A 14,177-nucleotide genomic window follows, 5' to 3' on the forward strand; every position below is an offset into this window, starting at 1 on the left:
ATCACTACCATGTTCTATTGATGCATCATTGTCCTTGTTAATTGTAATTAAATTCTTTTTAATAGTAATTAAATTCATTATTATTATTTTATATTTTTAGTTGGAATCAACAACTAAACTAAACCTAATCTTTCGACCAAAAAAAAAAAACTAAACCTAATCACTACCATTTTCTATTGATGCATCATTGTCCTTGTTAATTGTAATTAAATTCATTATTGTCCTTTTCTTTTGTTGTTACTTTTCTGGTTTACATACTTTTTGAATTATGCTGAGGTATGCTGTGGATTTATTTGTTTTCTTCCTTTTCTTTTTCTATCTAAATTGTCATCTCTTCCTTACGAAGTTATTCGTTTTTCATTATTTTCATTCTTGCCCCTGTAACTCGATTTTAATCTCATTTTACTTCCTGTAACTCAAAAGTCGACACTTTACTCCCTGAAATTCAAAGTTTGCTTCACTTTGCCCCCTATAAGTCGATTTTATTTCCATTTTGCCCCTTAAAACTTAAAATTCGTCTCAATAAAACTTAAAATTGGCTCTACATTGCCTTAGTTTTGTTAATTTCTTATGTGGGTTTGATTTGAGTGCGCCAGGCTAATCAATTTCTTTTTTATTTTTGTCATCTCTTCAATTTCTTTTAAACTTAACATTCTCCGATTGTTGAATGTCAACGCATAATGAAGATTTACAATCGAGTTTATATATTGCACATGTGACATAGTCTTATTATGTGTTGGGTCTCGCATACGTTTTATGAGGCGAACTATAAGTTTTGGGGAGAAGAGAGAGTCCACAAGTCAAAGTGGAACAAATTTTGAGTTTTAGAAAGTAAAGTTGCGACTTTTGAGTGACAGGGATAAAGTAAGATCAAAATGAAGTTCCAAGGAACGTAGCTAAGAATAAGCCTTTTTCATATGCTAGTGGAATTATTTGAAGCTTTAACTTTTGAAACGGGGCTTGGGACATACTTTTGAAACTCTGGGTTGGTTCCTGGAAACTGTTTGGGCTAACAGAATCTGACTTCAATATTTGACAATTAGTCAAATGATAATCCCACAACTAATTGAGAGGGGAAAGCCAAATTAATCATCCCAGCGAACTCCGTAAGCGGAAGGATCAGGAATTAGGAATTGCCGTGTTGTGCCTTAGACCTTCAAGGAGTGATAAGTTTCTTGAGGTCCTCCAACCTGCAATACCAGGTTGGTATTATCTGTGAAGCATAGGGATAAATATCCTTGTATGTCTTTTTAGTTGTCCCTACAGCAACACCATCAGCTGCTTTTGAGACATCTGCAGATCCACATAGTTTACATCAAATCCATGCAGACAAATCAAGCATGATCAATTAGGATGATTGTAAGATAGATTACAGAAATTAATAATCAAATATACCGACTGAATTGGTCTCGAAGTACAACAAAAACCGACATTTATTAATCAACGGGGAGATGTTATTAGCACTGTACAAAAATCATTATGTTCTACTCCCTAATGAAACGATAAGGAAGGTATCGAATCCTGAATCTCTAGCCTAGTCTACCCATCATCCTACCCATCTTCCCCAGTAATTAAGTTCTAATATATGCTTCTTAATTACTAAGATTAAGAAGTTAATCATATATAAATTAAACATACATGCATGCTTAACTGCTATAAAACATGCATAAATAAGAGTACTAGAAAGAGTTTAAAATACCTTGAACAGAACAGTTATTCCCGTTAGAAAGCTGAACTACCATGTACATAACCGCTGCCACAACAGAATTGGGGTTTCTCCTAATATCAAAATTTGCCAAATTCTTCAGAGCTTCTTCCACAGCCTTCTTATCTTTACTACTCATACCAAGATTCGAGCAATGTCGCGGCCAAAGGTCGATGGCGCTTTTGATCTTGGAAGCAAGCCCTAGTCTTCTCTTCAACTCTTCCTTCATCTTGCTAATTTCTTTTTTAGATGGCCCATTGGCAACCATGGTGATTTCCTTTAGTGTTCGCGTATTTTGGCTTTCTTCAAATGCAAGCAAGAGGCAAGCAGCCATTATAGGGTTAGAATTTCTCCCCTTACAGAAGTTCTTATCATCGGCCTTCATGTATAGACCTCTGGCATGATCCAGTATGCATTTCGGAACGCCTTCGTATATGTCTAGCCGGGCGGCCATCTCTTCGAGGTACTTGAAAGGTTTTAGGAGAGAATTGTAAGGGTTTACAGCCCTATTGGTCCATTTATTAGGAGGAAAATTACCATCGGCATCAGTACCCTTCTTGGTGTTTTTCTTCTTTTCTTTGGATATACAAGTGGAAAGAACACCATTATCCAGCAAAGGATCGGAGACTTTTCCGACGCGAGTCCGGTCTTCTTCGGGGTTCTGATCGGCAAAATTTCGCCACTCGGGGGTAACATCGATGCAGCGGGCTTCAAGGATCAAACCACAGACGGTGCAGATTGTGTCACCCGACGTGTGGTCGGACACGACGTCTGTCTCTTGCTTGCAGTCTCTACAGAACTCTTTATCTTCCATGATTTTCACAGAGAGAGAGAGATTTGCGGAATAACTTATGTTTTGTATTGTGGGATGTAAAGCCAGGGTATGTGATATTTATAGAGAAAAAGCTTTAGTTAACCGACTCCAATGTGACCGATTAAGTATTTCAAATGCTACACGCAAAGGGAAACGTACTCCTGAAGGAATAGAACCGTGCCGACTGGGGTCCACATTCCACAAGTCATAAACATGTGGACCCAGAGAACAAATAATACGGTCCGATAAATCACATATTACAAAACAAATAGTTAAAAAAAAATTTATTCAAATATTTACTATTATGATACTTGTGTTTTTTCGGCATATTAAAAAAAGAGACATAAAAAATTGGCAGTCATGTTTCCCTTGATCAGAAAAACTCACAGTCAACCACCTGGATTCTCTCTCCGCATCGATCGCTCGCACTTTCTCAAAATCTTAGTTGAATACACTGTTAATTTCAATTTCTTAGTGAAAATTACATCAAAACTCTGTAAAATATAAACTAATCCAAATATCAAACTCTAACACGGATCTCTAGCTCTTTCTCCAAGACTTTTACCATTTTGTTAATTTCTTTCCTAGAAGGTCCGTTGGCAGCCTTGGCGATTTCCTTGGGTGTTCGCGAGTTATTGTTTTCTTGGCAAGCAAGAAAGAGGCAAGCGGCCACCATAACCTCAAACTTTCTCCCCCTACAAAACTTTCTCCCACTACGAATCTTCTTATCAACGGCCTTCTTGTATAACGCTTCGGCATCATGTAGAACCTGATCGGGAAGGCCATGTTTGTCTAGCCAACAAGCCATGGATTCGAGGTATTTGGTAGCTTTTGCGAGAGATTTTTGGGGGTTTGACACGGCGTTGTTCAACTGGTTACTAGGAGGAGCAATGCCATCGACATTATCCTTCTTCTTGTCTTGCTTCCTGTCTTTGGAGATACAAGTGGTAAGAACACCATTGTCCAGCAAAGTATCCAAGGAAGCGCCCACGCGACTTCGGTCTTCCCCGGGGTTCTGATCATGAAACTTTCGCCGCTTGGGGGTGACGTCGACGCAGTGGTCTCCAAGAACCAAACCACAGTCGGTGCAGACTGTGTCACCCGACTGGTGGTCGATCACAACTTCTCTGGGTTCCCTGCAATCCACACAGAACTCAATTTCCATGATTTTTCAGAGAGAGAGAGAGACTGTGTGTGTGCGTGCGTGCGTGTGTGTGTGTGTGTGTGTGTGTGAGACAGAGAGAGGGAGAGAGGCATTAGCTAGCTTTTGTTGTGGTAGTGAATGTGCACACTGGGCAGTTACCAGTTTATGTTTTACGGTGTGAGAATTTGGGGTTACGATTAAGAAGACTAGCCAGCCTGGATATGCGATATTTATAGGAGCAAATGAAGTATTTATTTATCCCACAACTTTCCTAACAAGTATAATAAAGAAGGTCCCTACACCTTCATTTGTTCTCACTGGGACCCACTACTGCCACATAGACAGTTAAAGCAAGGCCCTTGGACTCTTTGACAAAGCTAGAAAGTTAGTGGGCTGAGGATACTTGTCGCGCGGCTTTCATTGGACCACGTCACCATTGACTAACAGCCACAAGAAGTAAAGCTTCCCCCTTCCTCCTGAAGGTTTGATTTGATACTTGCTCGTGCAGGTCTGATACTTCCTCAAGAAGTAACCTTCCTCATGAAGGTTGATTGGTATTGATTCTCCAGTTACCGTTCTTCCAAGTTTGCCCCAGTAAAACTCACTTACCCAAGTCTTCCAGTTGAATCACCAATTACTACATCAAAAGTGGAAACAAAACATGTTTCTACATGATTTTTAATTGGACCAAAAATGCCATTTTTATAATAACCGAGGCGTAAGCTCATAGCCAAGCTGAACGGAGACCACTCTTTTTTGCAACCGAGTTTCAAAAGAGACTTTCTCCCGAACAAATTAAGCTTGAGAGAAACTCCGTCATTTGCTCATACAGTTTAAATTTGGATTAAAATATCGGTCTAAAATGATTGTTTATATGTAATGTAAGAGCAAATGTATGGTGGCAAAGAACACTGCCCCAGGAAAATTATCCATCCCCAATTCCATGAGCAATCTAGGTCTGGCTAACCAGGACAAGGACAAGGACCTTGGTGACTCAGGTCCCATATTCCACGTGGCAAAAATCCCATGTTCCAAATCCAAACCCACGTGGACAACAGAAAATGATGGTGAAAACAATAGTGCTTTTCCAGAAAAACAAACATCAAATCCGTGATGTTGTCAGCTGTCAAGTAACACCACAGAATTTTATCATCATTTTTGTCAAAAAATGAAAAAATAAATAAATAAACTTCGGTGGATCATGAACGGATCAGATGCTGCTCTGCTGATGCAGACAGACAACGAAAGTACTTATCGGATCCCATGAATTCCAAACCCCTTTTTGTCCTATCCAATGAAGCATTTCCTTGTCTTTTACTCCATTCAGAGGGGACACAGAATCAATGTCTTGAATCTGAAACCTAGTACTTTACAAGAGGACAACAAAAGACAAACAAATTCAAAGTTCCAATGGAGTTGGAAGCTTCGGCAACCTTTTCCGATAGATCTTATACGCTCCCCCTTACAAAAATCCAAAGGCAAAAGTACCAGCATTTACACGTGACCAATCAGAAAACAAGAAAGATATTATCATTAATGGCAGGAAAAAAAAAAAACTCACCCATGTTTTTGGAGGTGGAGTGTTTGCAGAGTAAGCAAAACATCTGTTGGATCATAAAATTACAACCTTCATAATATTATTCAATTTTTCCTAACTAACTAAACTGTTTTTCATCTTCAACATCCCAACTCTTTCTCCTGGGTTCAGCCAGCACAGCTTCATGCAGAAAAGACCTGTAAAAACGGCGAAGAGCGCAAAGGAGAAGAAAAAGAGAGGAAATACGACAGTGACAGTGCTCGTAGCTACCGGATATTCTTGTATAAATTAGGTATGGCTAGATTAAAAACTAATTTATGCAACAACTTAGGGCCACTAAGAGACATTCGTACCAACGACCATCCTCCTGCTGCTTCAGGCACTCTACCTATTCTCCTTTGCAACTTCTTCAAAATATACAAGAGAACAATATGTACTTTCCCAAAAATGACAACAATAGGTGTTGGTTCAAAAATGAACGAGCAGCTTTCGTTACTTGGGGTTGACTTCCTGCATTCCATTTTTTCAATCTTCTTTCTTCTATGCTAGGCTAGCATGTATGTCAGTAAAAAGTGATCATAAACGGGTGCATGAGCGGGATCTGGAATGCATATGGATGAAAAGGGAAGAGCATTCAGGGGGAAGGAGCAATCAATTCACAATCATAGTGACAGACAATGAACACCCTCTGGTAGATGTCTTGGCAGCGGCTGTCCAGTGACATATCGTTGGGGGAATGGTTTTGGTGCAGTTGGAACTGTACCGGATGAAGAAGTGGTCCCAGACGTAGCTGTTTGGGGGATATGGAACCTGGCAAACCGGTTGATGACAGAAAATCTTTCCAACTCCTGGCATTCTAGTCTTAAGTCTAAAATTGAAACCTTGTCTAACCTGCATCATTAAAAGACATCATGATACAAAATAAATTGAACTAAATGGCCGAATTCTGACAGATTTGCAAGGCATAATTCTAAGGATTACCCAATTTTCGCACTTTCTAAAAGACATGTAGTTCTGAATTCAAAGGAACCTTTTTTTTACCCTTGGGAACAGGGTAAGTAGCTGATTTCTGACAATAACTAATATATGTGACTATACCAAAATTAAAATTTGGAAAAATGTATGAGTACCACCCATGTAAACTTCTAGCAGAGTTAAAGATCTGGTTATTAGGGAAAAAGCATACTCAACTGAGCCTTAGTCCAACCGCTTACGGTCAGTTGCAAGAATCATTTTTCTACCTTTTGTTCGCGAATAAGACTGAATGACAGAGTGTAGTTACTAGAAATGTCAAAAAATATTCCTGAACAGAAAATTTTGGCATACCTCAGTAGGTCATTTTCCAGCTTCTTCGATCTATTAGTGAAATCTTCCACAGCTTTTGATAAATACTGCATTTCAGTATTTTCAGAAACTTTAGGCTTTTCCCCAATCCTACAAAACGATTGCAGAGAAATTAATTCTTAGAAGGCCAAACCTCGAACCATACAACTTGTAGCACAAGAACTTCTTATAAACTTCAAATTTACAATCTCTCTGGTTCTCTCAAAAAACCATGAAACGTGACTTACTTATTACTGTCGTTCAGTGGCACATCAGTACTGCTGCTGCAGGCCAGGGTGCATGCATCCCCTAATGATAATTTAGCAACAAAATATGTCACACTATCATAGTACAAAGCAGCATCTGCTGAGAGAATGGATACTGGTGCAGGGCCGAGCAATTGCTGCAGAAACTGTGTTGTGAAGATAAGCCTTCTCTTAGATCGAAGGATTGGAAGTCCATCTTCAATCATTTCAAACTCATGTCCAACCTGCCATTAAAAATGAATAATACATAAACACCTGGATCCAAAATACCTGTGAATTTTTTTAAAGTAGAATGAATTGCTGGTGTGACCCATTTAACTAGAAGCTCACTTTCTCAGTCTGCCGATTGCATGCCAAGGCCCATTCTTGCTCTGCCAGACTGCATAAAAAAATGCAATCCAAAAGTTAACGAACCAGCATAAACGACCCGAGGATCAGCTGTGCACTTTCGTGAACAAAGGAATACCTCATCTTCTACATGCCAAATTTGACATAAAGAAAATAAACGGGGAGCAATAGTAAATACCTGACATCTTGAACCCTTTTGGAACCTTCTGTCACTTTGTGCCATGGTAGAAGCTCTGATGTTTCAATTTTGCGTTTCTTTGGTCTCACGATAGCCATACTTTCATCAATGACATCTGAAGGTAACACATAGGGAGCTACAAAGGGTTCGCTTGTTACCAAATTGGTAGCTGTACTTGGCCATACTCTGTTAGCATCAGAAGCATCTATCTGTTCCACAGAAGAATGTATGTTTAGGCTTTGCGAAGGCTTCGCAAGCGAGGTCAGCCCTGCAGAAGACCTATCAAGCCTTGCATCATACGTTGGTTGCATCTGCCCATTTCTGAAGGTCCCATACTGTTTAAACCAGTTCGATGCCATACTTAGATTGGGCTGAGAAGTTTCAGCATAATTAGGTAACACATTATTGCCAATAGATGGACTCTGAGAATCACTTTCACCAAATGCAACCATGCCTTGCGCTTGGAAGGCAGATTGTGAGGAAGTTTTTACACTTGGACCTTCTCTTGCATCCGTCAGGAAATTTGTCGCATTGGAATTTCCAAGTGGCGAAAACTTGTGAGCTGATGGAGAATTCAGTTCACCATCCTTGTTATGACCATAAATTGACTGCTGTCCTGCCATAGCAGTTATCTGTTGTACATCCAGATCCCTCCTACTTGGATCAGCCTCTTCATTCTTCGTATCCTGCACTTGGTGCAGCCGGGAGTGGTCATGACGAAATCCATGTGAATGTTTTAAAGCATGGCCAAGAAATCCAAGATTTCTTGCAGAGGGAGCCAGGCCATTGCTGTCACTACGATGTATTCCACCAAGATCCTGCAGATGTGAATGATTCAACAATGTTCCAGAGGCAAAATTACTAGGATCGGAGACATTCCTTACCCCTGTCTGTGAAGCATCAAACGTCGTCTCTTCCCCCTGCTTCTCTTGTGCAGAAATGAATCCTTGAAAACTCGTATGGGAATGGCCAAATTCAGATGACCTATATCCACCGTCCTGGGTATTTAGACCATTTAGCTCCTTTGAAGCCAATGAAGTAGTTTCCATGCCAGAAAGATGTTGCTGACTTTGGTTCTTTGTCCACAAACTCTGTGGCTTCACTGATAATCCAACCCGTGCAGGCATGCCTGACATAAAAGAAGGCTGAGAAACTGGAACAGCTTCAAGAACAGGGAATTGTTGACCACCAGAGTTGACAAAAATTTGCTGAGAAGTATCTTGAGATAGAGCAAGGTTGGAAGGTGCATGCTTTGCAGCAGAACCAGGAGAAGTTGTCTGATTAGATGGACCAGGTACATTAAACAGATGTTGCGTTTGACGCTGATTCCTTGAAAATGTAGGACTGGACGTAATTTCTGCAATAGAGTTTCCATGCTTATAAGACGTAGGGCTGCTCGATTGTCCCCCAATACCAAATTTATCATCCCATCGGGATCTCGGTGATGATTCATGTGATTGGGGCAAAGGTTGAGAAGGGGACAGATTAGACCAGGTCTGATTTTTCTCTCTTAAATTAGAATCCATTTGCATTTGATTTGGATTACTAGCTGGATGGATCATACCCTGAGAAGAGAAAAGAGTGTTTGAAATGGATTGTCGTTGAGATGGAGAAGCCAATTTCAAAGCAAAACCTTGAGAAGCAGAAGACTGATTGTAGATATGAGAAACAGAAGCTCCAGGAGTTTTTGCCTCAGTTACCTCAGATAATGGGTTAAATCCAGAACGGCCAAACTGTGCAATAGAACTATTCTCCTTCGACTGATCAACCCTGATAAGAAGATGAAGCATATTTTGACTGTTGTGGTTAAGCCATCTAAAGATTCCACGAGAATATACAAAATAGAAGAGAGAATGTTTAATGCCCACATGCTACCAATGTGAATACATAAGGTAAATAATAAGGAAGGCTGCAGAGAGAATATTTAACTTTCATATGCTAACGAATGCGAATACATATGGAAATTAATAAGGAAGGCTGCAGAGAGAATGTTTAATGTTCATTAGTATTCAAAGGAAATATTAGCCATTCGGAACTTTCAATCCCTCATTATTCTTAAGCAAACTACCTTGTTTGTGCAGTCACACGCATGCCACTAGAATCCTCTGATTTCCGGTCATACGAATTGTCCCTCTGGTAGCAATTTTGCTGCTGCTCATATGTCCCACCTTCCCTCCCATAAGAGTTTTGCATAACATGAGAGCTGTTACTCATTTGATGCTGTTTTTCTCCAATGCCCTCATTGTCCTCCTTGTTGCTAGATATAAAATGTTTCCCATGATCAAGCTTATTATTATCTTGGACTTGGTGACTGGTTTCCTGATGGACATTAGTCATGTGTGAATTTTGCAGAGAATGAAAGTTAAAAATATTGGAATTTTCTCTGTTCCTAAGAATACTCTCTGAACCAAAATGTACTTGCTCCAATTGTCCAGTTGATCTGGAAAATGAAGTTACCCTGGAATCACCATCCCTAATCCACATATGGTTCTCAGAGTTCCTATTGTACATGCCTTCATTAATATCACCTGTTCAACAATCACCCACAATATCAGGGAAACGAAAATTAGCATCATTTCCATTAGAGGATTGAAAATGTACATTCTTACCTTCTGGTTTACTGCTTTGACTGGTCCATGTGTTGTCCAAACGCATGTGTGGCTGAACCTGCTGAGAGTTACGATCCAACCACTCGCTAGAACTTTTGGGAGACTTCTGAATGGATTCGTGAGATTCATCCTGGTGAAACCCTTCTCGATGCTCAGGTGTGAATTGGATGTCTGGCTGTGGAAAGCCAGGGAAGCTAGAACTAACACTTGAGTCATTATGCATGGGAAAAGGTTTTGAACTTAAGGAAGAGACACTCTGCAGATTGTTATCAGCCCAAGTTCCTTGGTTCTCATTGTCCACGATGTTTGAAGGCTGATTACCAGTTGACAGCTCGGTATTCTGAAAAGTCAACCCACTCCACTCCTCCTGTTGGCCGGTATCACTACTAGAAGCTTCTGCTACAGCAGACTGCATAAGCGCGCTCCAGCTTCCACTTTGGAGAGAAGGAAATGAACATTCGAATGCATTTCCAAAGCCTCCAGCCCCAATATCACACTGCTTTCCCATAGACGAATCCCAAGTACTATCATCCATGTCAAACAAAATCTTCTCTTCCATTGGATCGAGGGGAACCAAACCCTGGGAAGGGCCATGCTGCATTGTTTTTTGCTGAAAGATTTCCGGCCAGCCAGCTTGATCTTGCTTTCCACTGAGCTCCTGTAGTGATGTATTTGTTTGCAAGGTATCCCCTTGTTGGAGGTTACCCAATGTGGATCCACAATTTGAACCCTGAGTAATAACTTGTCCAAATACATTTTTTCCCTGAAAGCCTTGTCGGGATACGAAAGCCCCTTGAGGCGAGCAAACCTGGTCCGGAGAAGCAGTTGTACAATGATCACCTACAAATGAGTTATTGAAGGCTGATGGCTGCATAGCAGGCTTCTGCATTTGATCATTAGCCTTGGTCAACAAATTTTCAGAATCATGAGACATCGCCGGAAGATGGGAATACTGATTCATAGTCCCTCTTCCACTAGCAACAGGAGTACCATATAAAGATGCATCAAACTGCTGAGGAGCAAGACCCATCGAGCTCAAAGTTTGACCTTGCTCTTGAGAAAAAATAACTCTATTAGAAACATTTTGTCCTCCCGGAGATCCACCCCTCTGCACCCAGTTCATAAACATTTGTGGCGTATCATTAACGGGTGTTCCATTGATTAGAGGTGAAAACTGAACCCCTGAAGCCTGCTTATTAATTGCAGAGATCTGATTTACTGCATTATGTTGCCTTGCATCACCGAACTGGTGTAGTTGCTGCTGCCTCTGAAGTTCTTGCAGTTTCTTAAACATCAGGTGCTGCTGCAACATCTGCATGTCATTGTACCCAGACTGCTGCATCGAGTGAATCTGTGGAATGCCTTGTTGTTGTACCCTCACAAGTTGTTGCTGCTGCCTTCCAACAAAGTTAAACTCACTGGAAGCTTCAGTAATTTCAGACCTTTCTGAATTGGTTGTCAAAGTGGGACTATCGCACGATGCATTTTCTTGCTCTGATTGAAGGATAGATAAGCCTCTCGAAGTTAAAGAAAGTGGAACAAAAACTGAGCTATCATCCAAAAACTGGCTTTCCTGCAAATCCTGCCATCCAAGCATAAACCCATTCGTCTCCAGATGTTGGTTTCTAGTTTGAATATGGGACAATTCCGGTTTCTGAGCCAACTGTGTATATTGTTTATCAAAACTCAAAGACTCACCGCCCCGTCCTCTCCCAAAATCTGCAAATGCCACAACAGATACATTAGGGCGTTCAAAAACACTAACTTGGTATTTTACATTATGCCACTGTCCTGGGGGAAAATTCAAAGATTTATCCACTATTTGGGAAACAAAAAGCAAATTCCAATGCAGTCATGACAATCAAAACATAGAACTCATAAAGCAATCAAGAAGACCATAAAAAATGAAGCCACATGTACCTAGTTGTTGCACATTACTTGTCTCTCTTTGTTTTCCATGCCATTGATTATAAATATGCACAGGCCAATTACCGTCTGCAACTTGAGATTGACGGGTACAGTTGTCTTGTTCATAAAAATTGTGGATCCTGCCTTCAATTTCGTTACCAGGCATTAAATTCCCAGGCACCAAATTTCTCAGCTAATTGTTTCTGTGAAAAAGAGCTACGACTGTTTATGAGACCATCATGCATAAGATACCCTGATCCCCGCGATTCTGCCGGGCATTCTCCAACTTGTCCTGCATATTTCATTGGACAAATTGAGATTAGAAGTACTGACAGACAATTTTGACAAAATATCAATTAATAAAGCCAGTAAAATGTCGAAAATTTAATCATGGAAAAACCTCGAAAATACAGTTACATCAGATTTCAAACTCAAGCCGGTCTCATTTATGGAGAACCGCTAAAACAGTTTTCCAATTGGAACCTACGACAGCAAAGTTACAAATTCCAATCAAGTGTCAAACAACTAGTATTATTCGGTTGCTTGCAAATATGACTTCTCTGAGAGAGAGAGAGAGAGAGAGAGAGAGAGAGAGAGAGAGAGAGATGTGTGTGTGTGTGTGTGTGTGTGTTAGGGGCTTGGGTGCCCAGCTACAAGATTCAAACTTTCCTAAATTATTTGAAATGAAAAAAATTCGAACTTTTCGATATTCACAGTTGAATTTTCTTTTCAGCACTCGAATTTACAACTCTTATGAGAGTATTTGAGCTAATACCAAAAGATGGGAAAGAGAGCAAACCCCCGAAATTGCAAATTCAGCAGAAACTTAAGCTTAATGCGAACTCGGGATTTCGAAAAACAAATGAAAGGCTAAACACAAAGCACTTAAACACTATCATTAAGCAACAGAAACCCAAATTAAATCACAAGCAAAACTCAAACTTTACACTCAAAAACCCTAAAAAATCCAACAAAATCTCCACCCAACAATCAATGAAACCCCAATTCTCCCAAAACTACTAACAAACCACCTGAATTTAACAATTTCCGAGGTAATTCGACTAAAATTAGAAACAGCAAACCTCAGCAGTTCCAACTCTAATGTCTCACTCTTACAAGCTAAACCAACAGAGTGTGAACTCAGAAGGGCAAACTAGCAAAAAGCGGAGAGTTGGGAGCTCACAGTGTGATCCCAATCCAGGGGAATTAGGGTTCTTCAAGAACGCGGACGGTACGGCGTCGTTTCTGCTTCTTTTACAGCTCCCAATTCACACCACAGTTGTTTAAGCTCCAAAACGACGTCGCAAATGGCTCCTTCTATCTCTCCGGAACTGAACTTTCTCTCTCTAGGACCAGAGGAGTGAGAAACCGCAATCCATTTTTCGGACCCGAAGCCGACGATAAAGCGATCCAACCAAAACACCGCTCCGAAAAATATGTTTTCCAACAAACACAGAGTCTCAGAAGAAAATGCTGCCTCAGGCTCGGGGTCCGAACCCAGGTTCGGGTATGGTTGAGTACCCGAACCTACGGCACGGGGATAGAGGTGTTAATGTGCTTCGCGGGAGTTGGTGCGCCCTCCGTTTATGGACGTCGGATGACGATATCTGGGATATCGACGGTTGATATGGTAGTGTGACGTAGGCTCAAGTAAGTGTGCGTCATTGCTTGTGGCTCGAAAGGAAAAAGTGGACGGGATATTCGGACGTCACGCGCTTTTGTCCACGCGTGGGGCGGTGCACTTTATTTTTCAGGCCGAACTTTGGAGCTTTTTCTTTTCTTTTTCTTTTTTTTAGAGAATTTTGTAAATGTGCTTAATAAGTAAATATTTTTTTTTTTTTTTGGGTTTATTTTCCCGCCGCCGGTTTAAGCAAAAGATTAGGGATAAGTGGGTGGGTTTAAGTGCTTAATTATCTAGGGTTGTCATATGTTTGGGCCAAGCCACCTAACTTTCAAGGCCCAATAATGTCTGCTAAATTTAGATTTTGTATTAGCTAAATTTACGAGTTTGAGATGAGAAATACTTAAACTGCTGACATTCGCTGTAGTGTAAATCATCATCTTTTACGCTCCTGCTTGTTTTTTGTCATAAGGGTTAAGACTGGACAATAGCATTCCCCTAAATGAAACTTACAAATGGATTTTTGTAATCGTTCATGTATGTAGTAAGCGAACTCAAAGGGTTCATGAACTTCATATTCATCACAAAGTAATTAACCGATAACAACTTTCTTCTAAATACAGCTTACATGTGACAATTTTAAACCGTCAATGTGTATATATATATATATATTCATAATTTATGCACAATGCTTGAACAACTAAAACTAGCAACAGTCATTAGC

General features: G+C 40.3%; 3 protein-coding genes across 17 annotated transcripts; all 3 read right to left on the reverse strand.

Moving 5' to 3' along the window:
• Window positions 1-865: 865 nt before the first annotated feature.
• On the reverse strand, window positions 866-2,586 carry LOC137741000 (transcription initiation factor IIB-2). Its single transcript, XM_068480808.2, has 2 exons — window positions 1,700-2,586; window positions 866-1,293 (listed from the first exon to the last, which is right to left on the reverse strand). Exons 1-2 carry the CDS (start codon window positions 2,517-2,519, stop codon window positions 1,157-1,159), a joined length of 957 nt encoding a protein of 318 aa, XP_068336909.2. The 5' UTR covers window positions 2,520-2,586; the 3' UTR covers window positions 866-1,156.
• Window positions 2,587-2,788: 202 nt separating this feature from the next.
• Window positions 2,789-3,832, reverse strand: LOC137739375 (transcription initiation factor IIB-2). The gene has a single exon (XM_068478943.2). The coding sequence runs from the start codon at window positions 3,682-3,684 to the stop codon at window positions 3,040-3,042; it is 645 nt and encodes a 214-aa protein (XP_068335044.1). The 5' UTR covers window positions 3,685-3,832; the 3' UTR covers window positions 2,789-3,039.
• A 1,339-nt stretch (window positions 3,833-5,171) lies between these two features.
• Window positions 5,172-13,270, reverse strand: LOC137739188 (uncharacterized). 15 transcript variants are annotated; one of them, XM_088699970.1, is made up of 12 exons: window positions 13,016-13,155; window positions 11,845-12,124; window positions 9,925-11,643; window positions 9,773-9,843; window positions 9,384-9,634; window positions 9,016-9,085; window positions 8,200-8,880; window positions 7,316-8,133; window positions 7,120-7,168; window positions 6,772-7,013; window positions 6,527-6,634; window positions 5,172-6,091 (listed from the first exon to the last, which is right to left on the reverse strand). In XM_088699970.1, the coding sequence occupies exons 2-12, from the start codon at window positions 11,996-11,998 to the stop codon at window positions 5,863-5,865; spliced, it is 4,392 nt and encodes a 1,463-aa protein (XP_088556096.1). In that variant the 5' UTR covers window positions 11,999-12,124; window positions 13,016-13,155; the 3' UTR covers window positions 5,172-5,862. The 15 variants fall into 15 exon arrangements, with proteins under 15 accessions (XP_088556096.1, XP_088556093.1, XP_088556095.1 ...); XM_088699967.1 differs by having other exon boundaries at window positions 9,384-9,843; window positions 13,016-13,270; XM_088699969.1 differs by having other exon boundaries at window positions 7,316-8,880.
• Window positions 13,271-14,177: the final 907 nt, after the last annotated feature.

This window comes from Pyrus communis, chromosome 9 (assembly GCF_041283825.1).
Source record: "Pyrus communis isolate YQ-2024b chromosome 9, ASM4128382v1, whole genome shotgun sequence".
Taxonomy (NCBI): Eukaryota; Viridiplantae; Streptophyta; class Magnoliopsida; order Rosales; family Rosaceae; genus Pyrus; species Pyrus communis.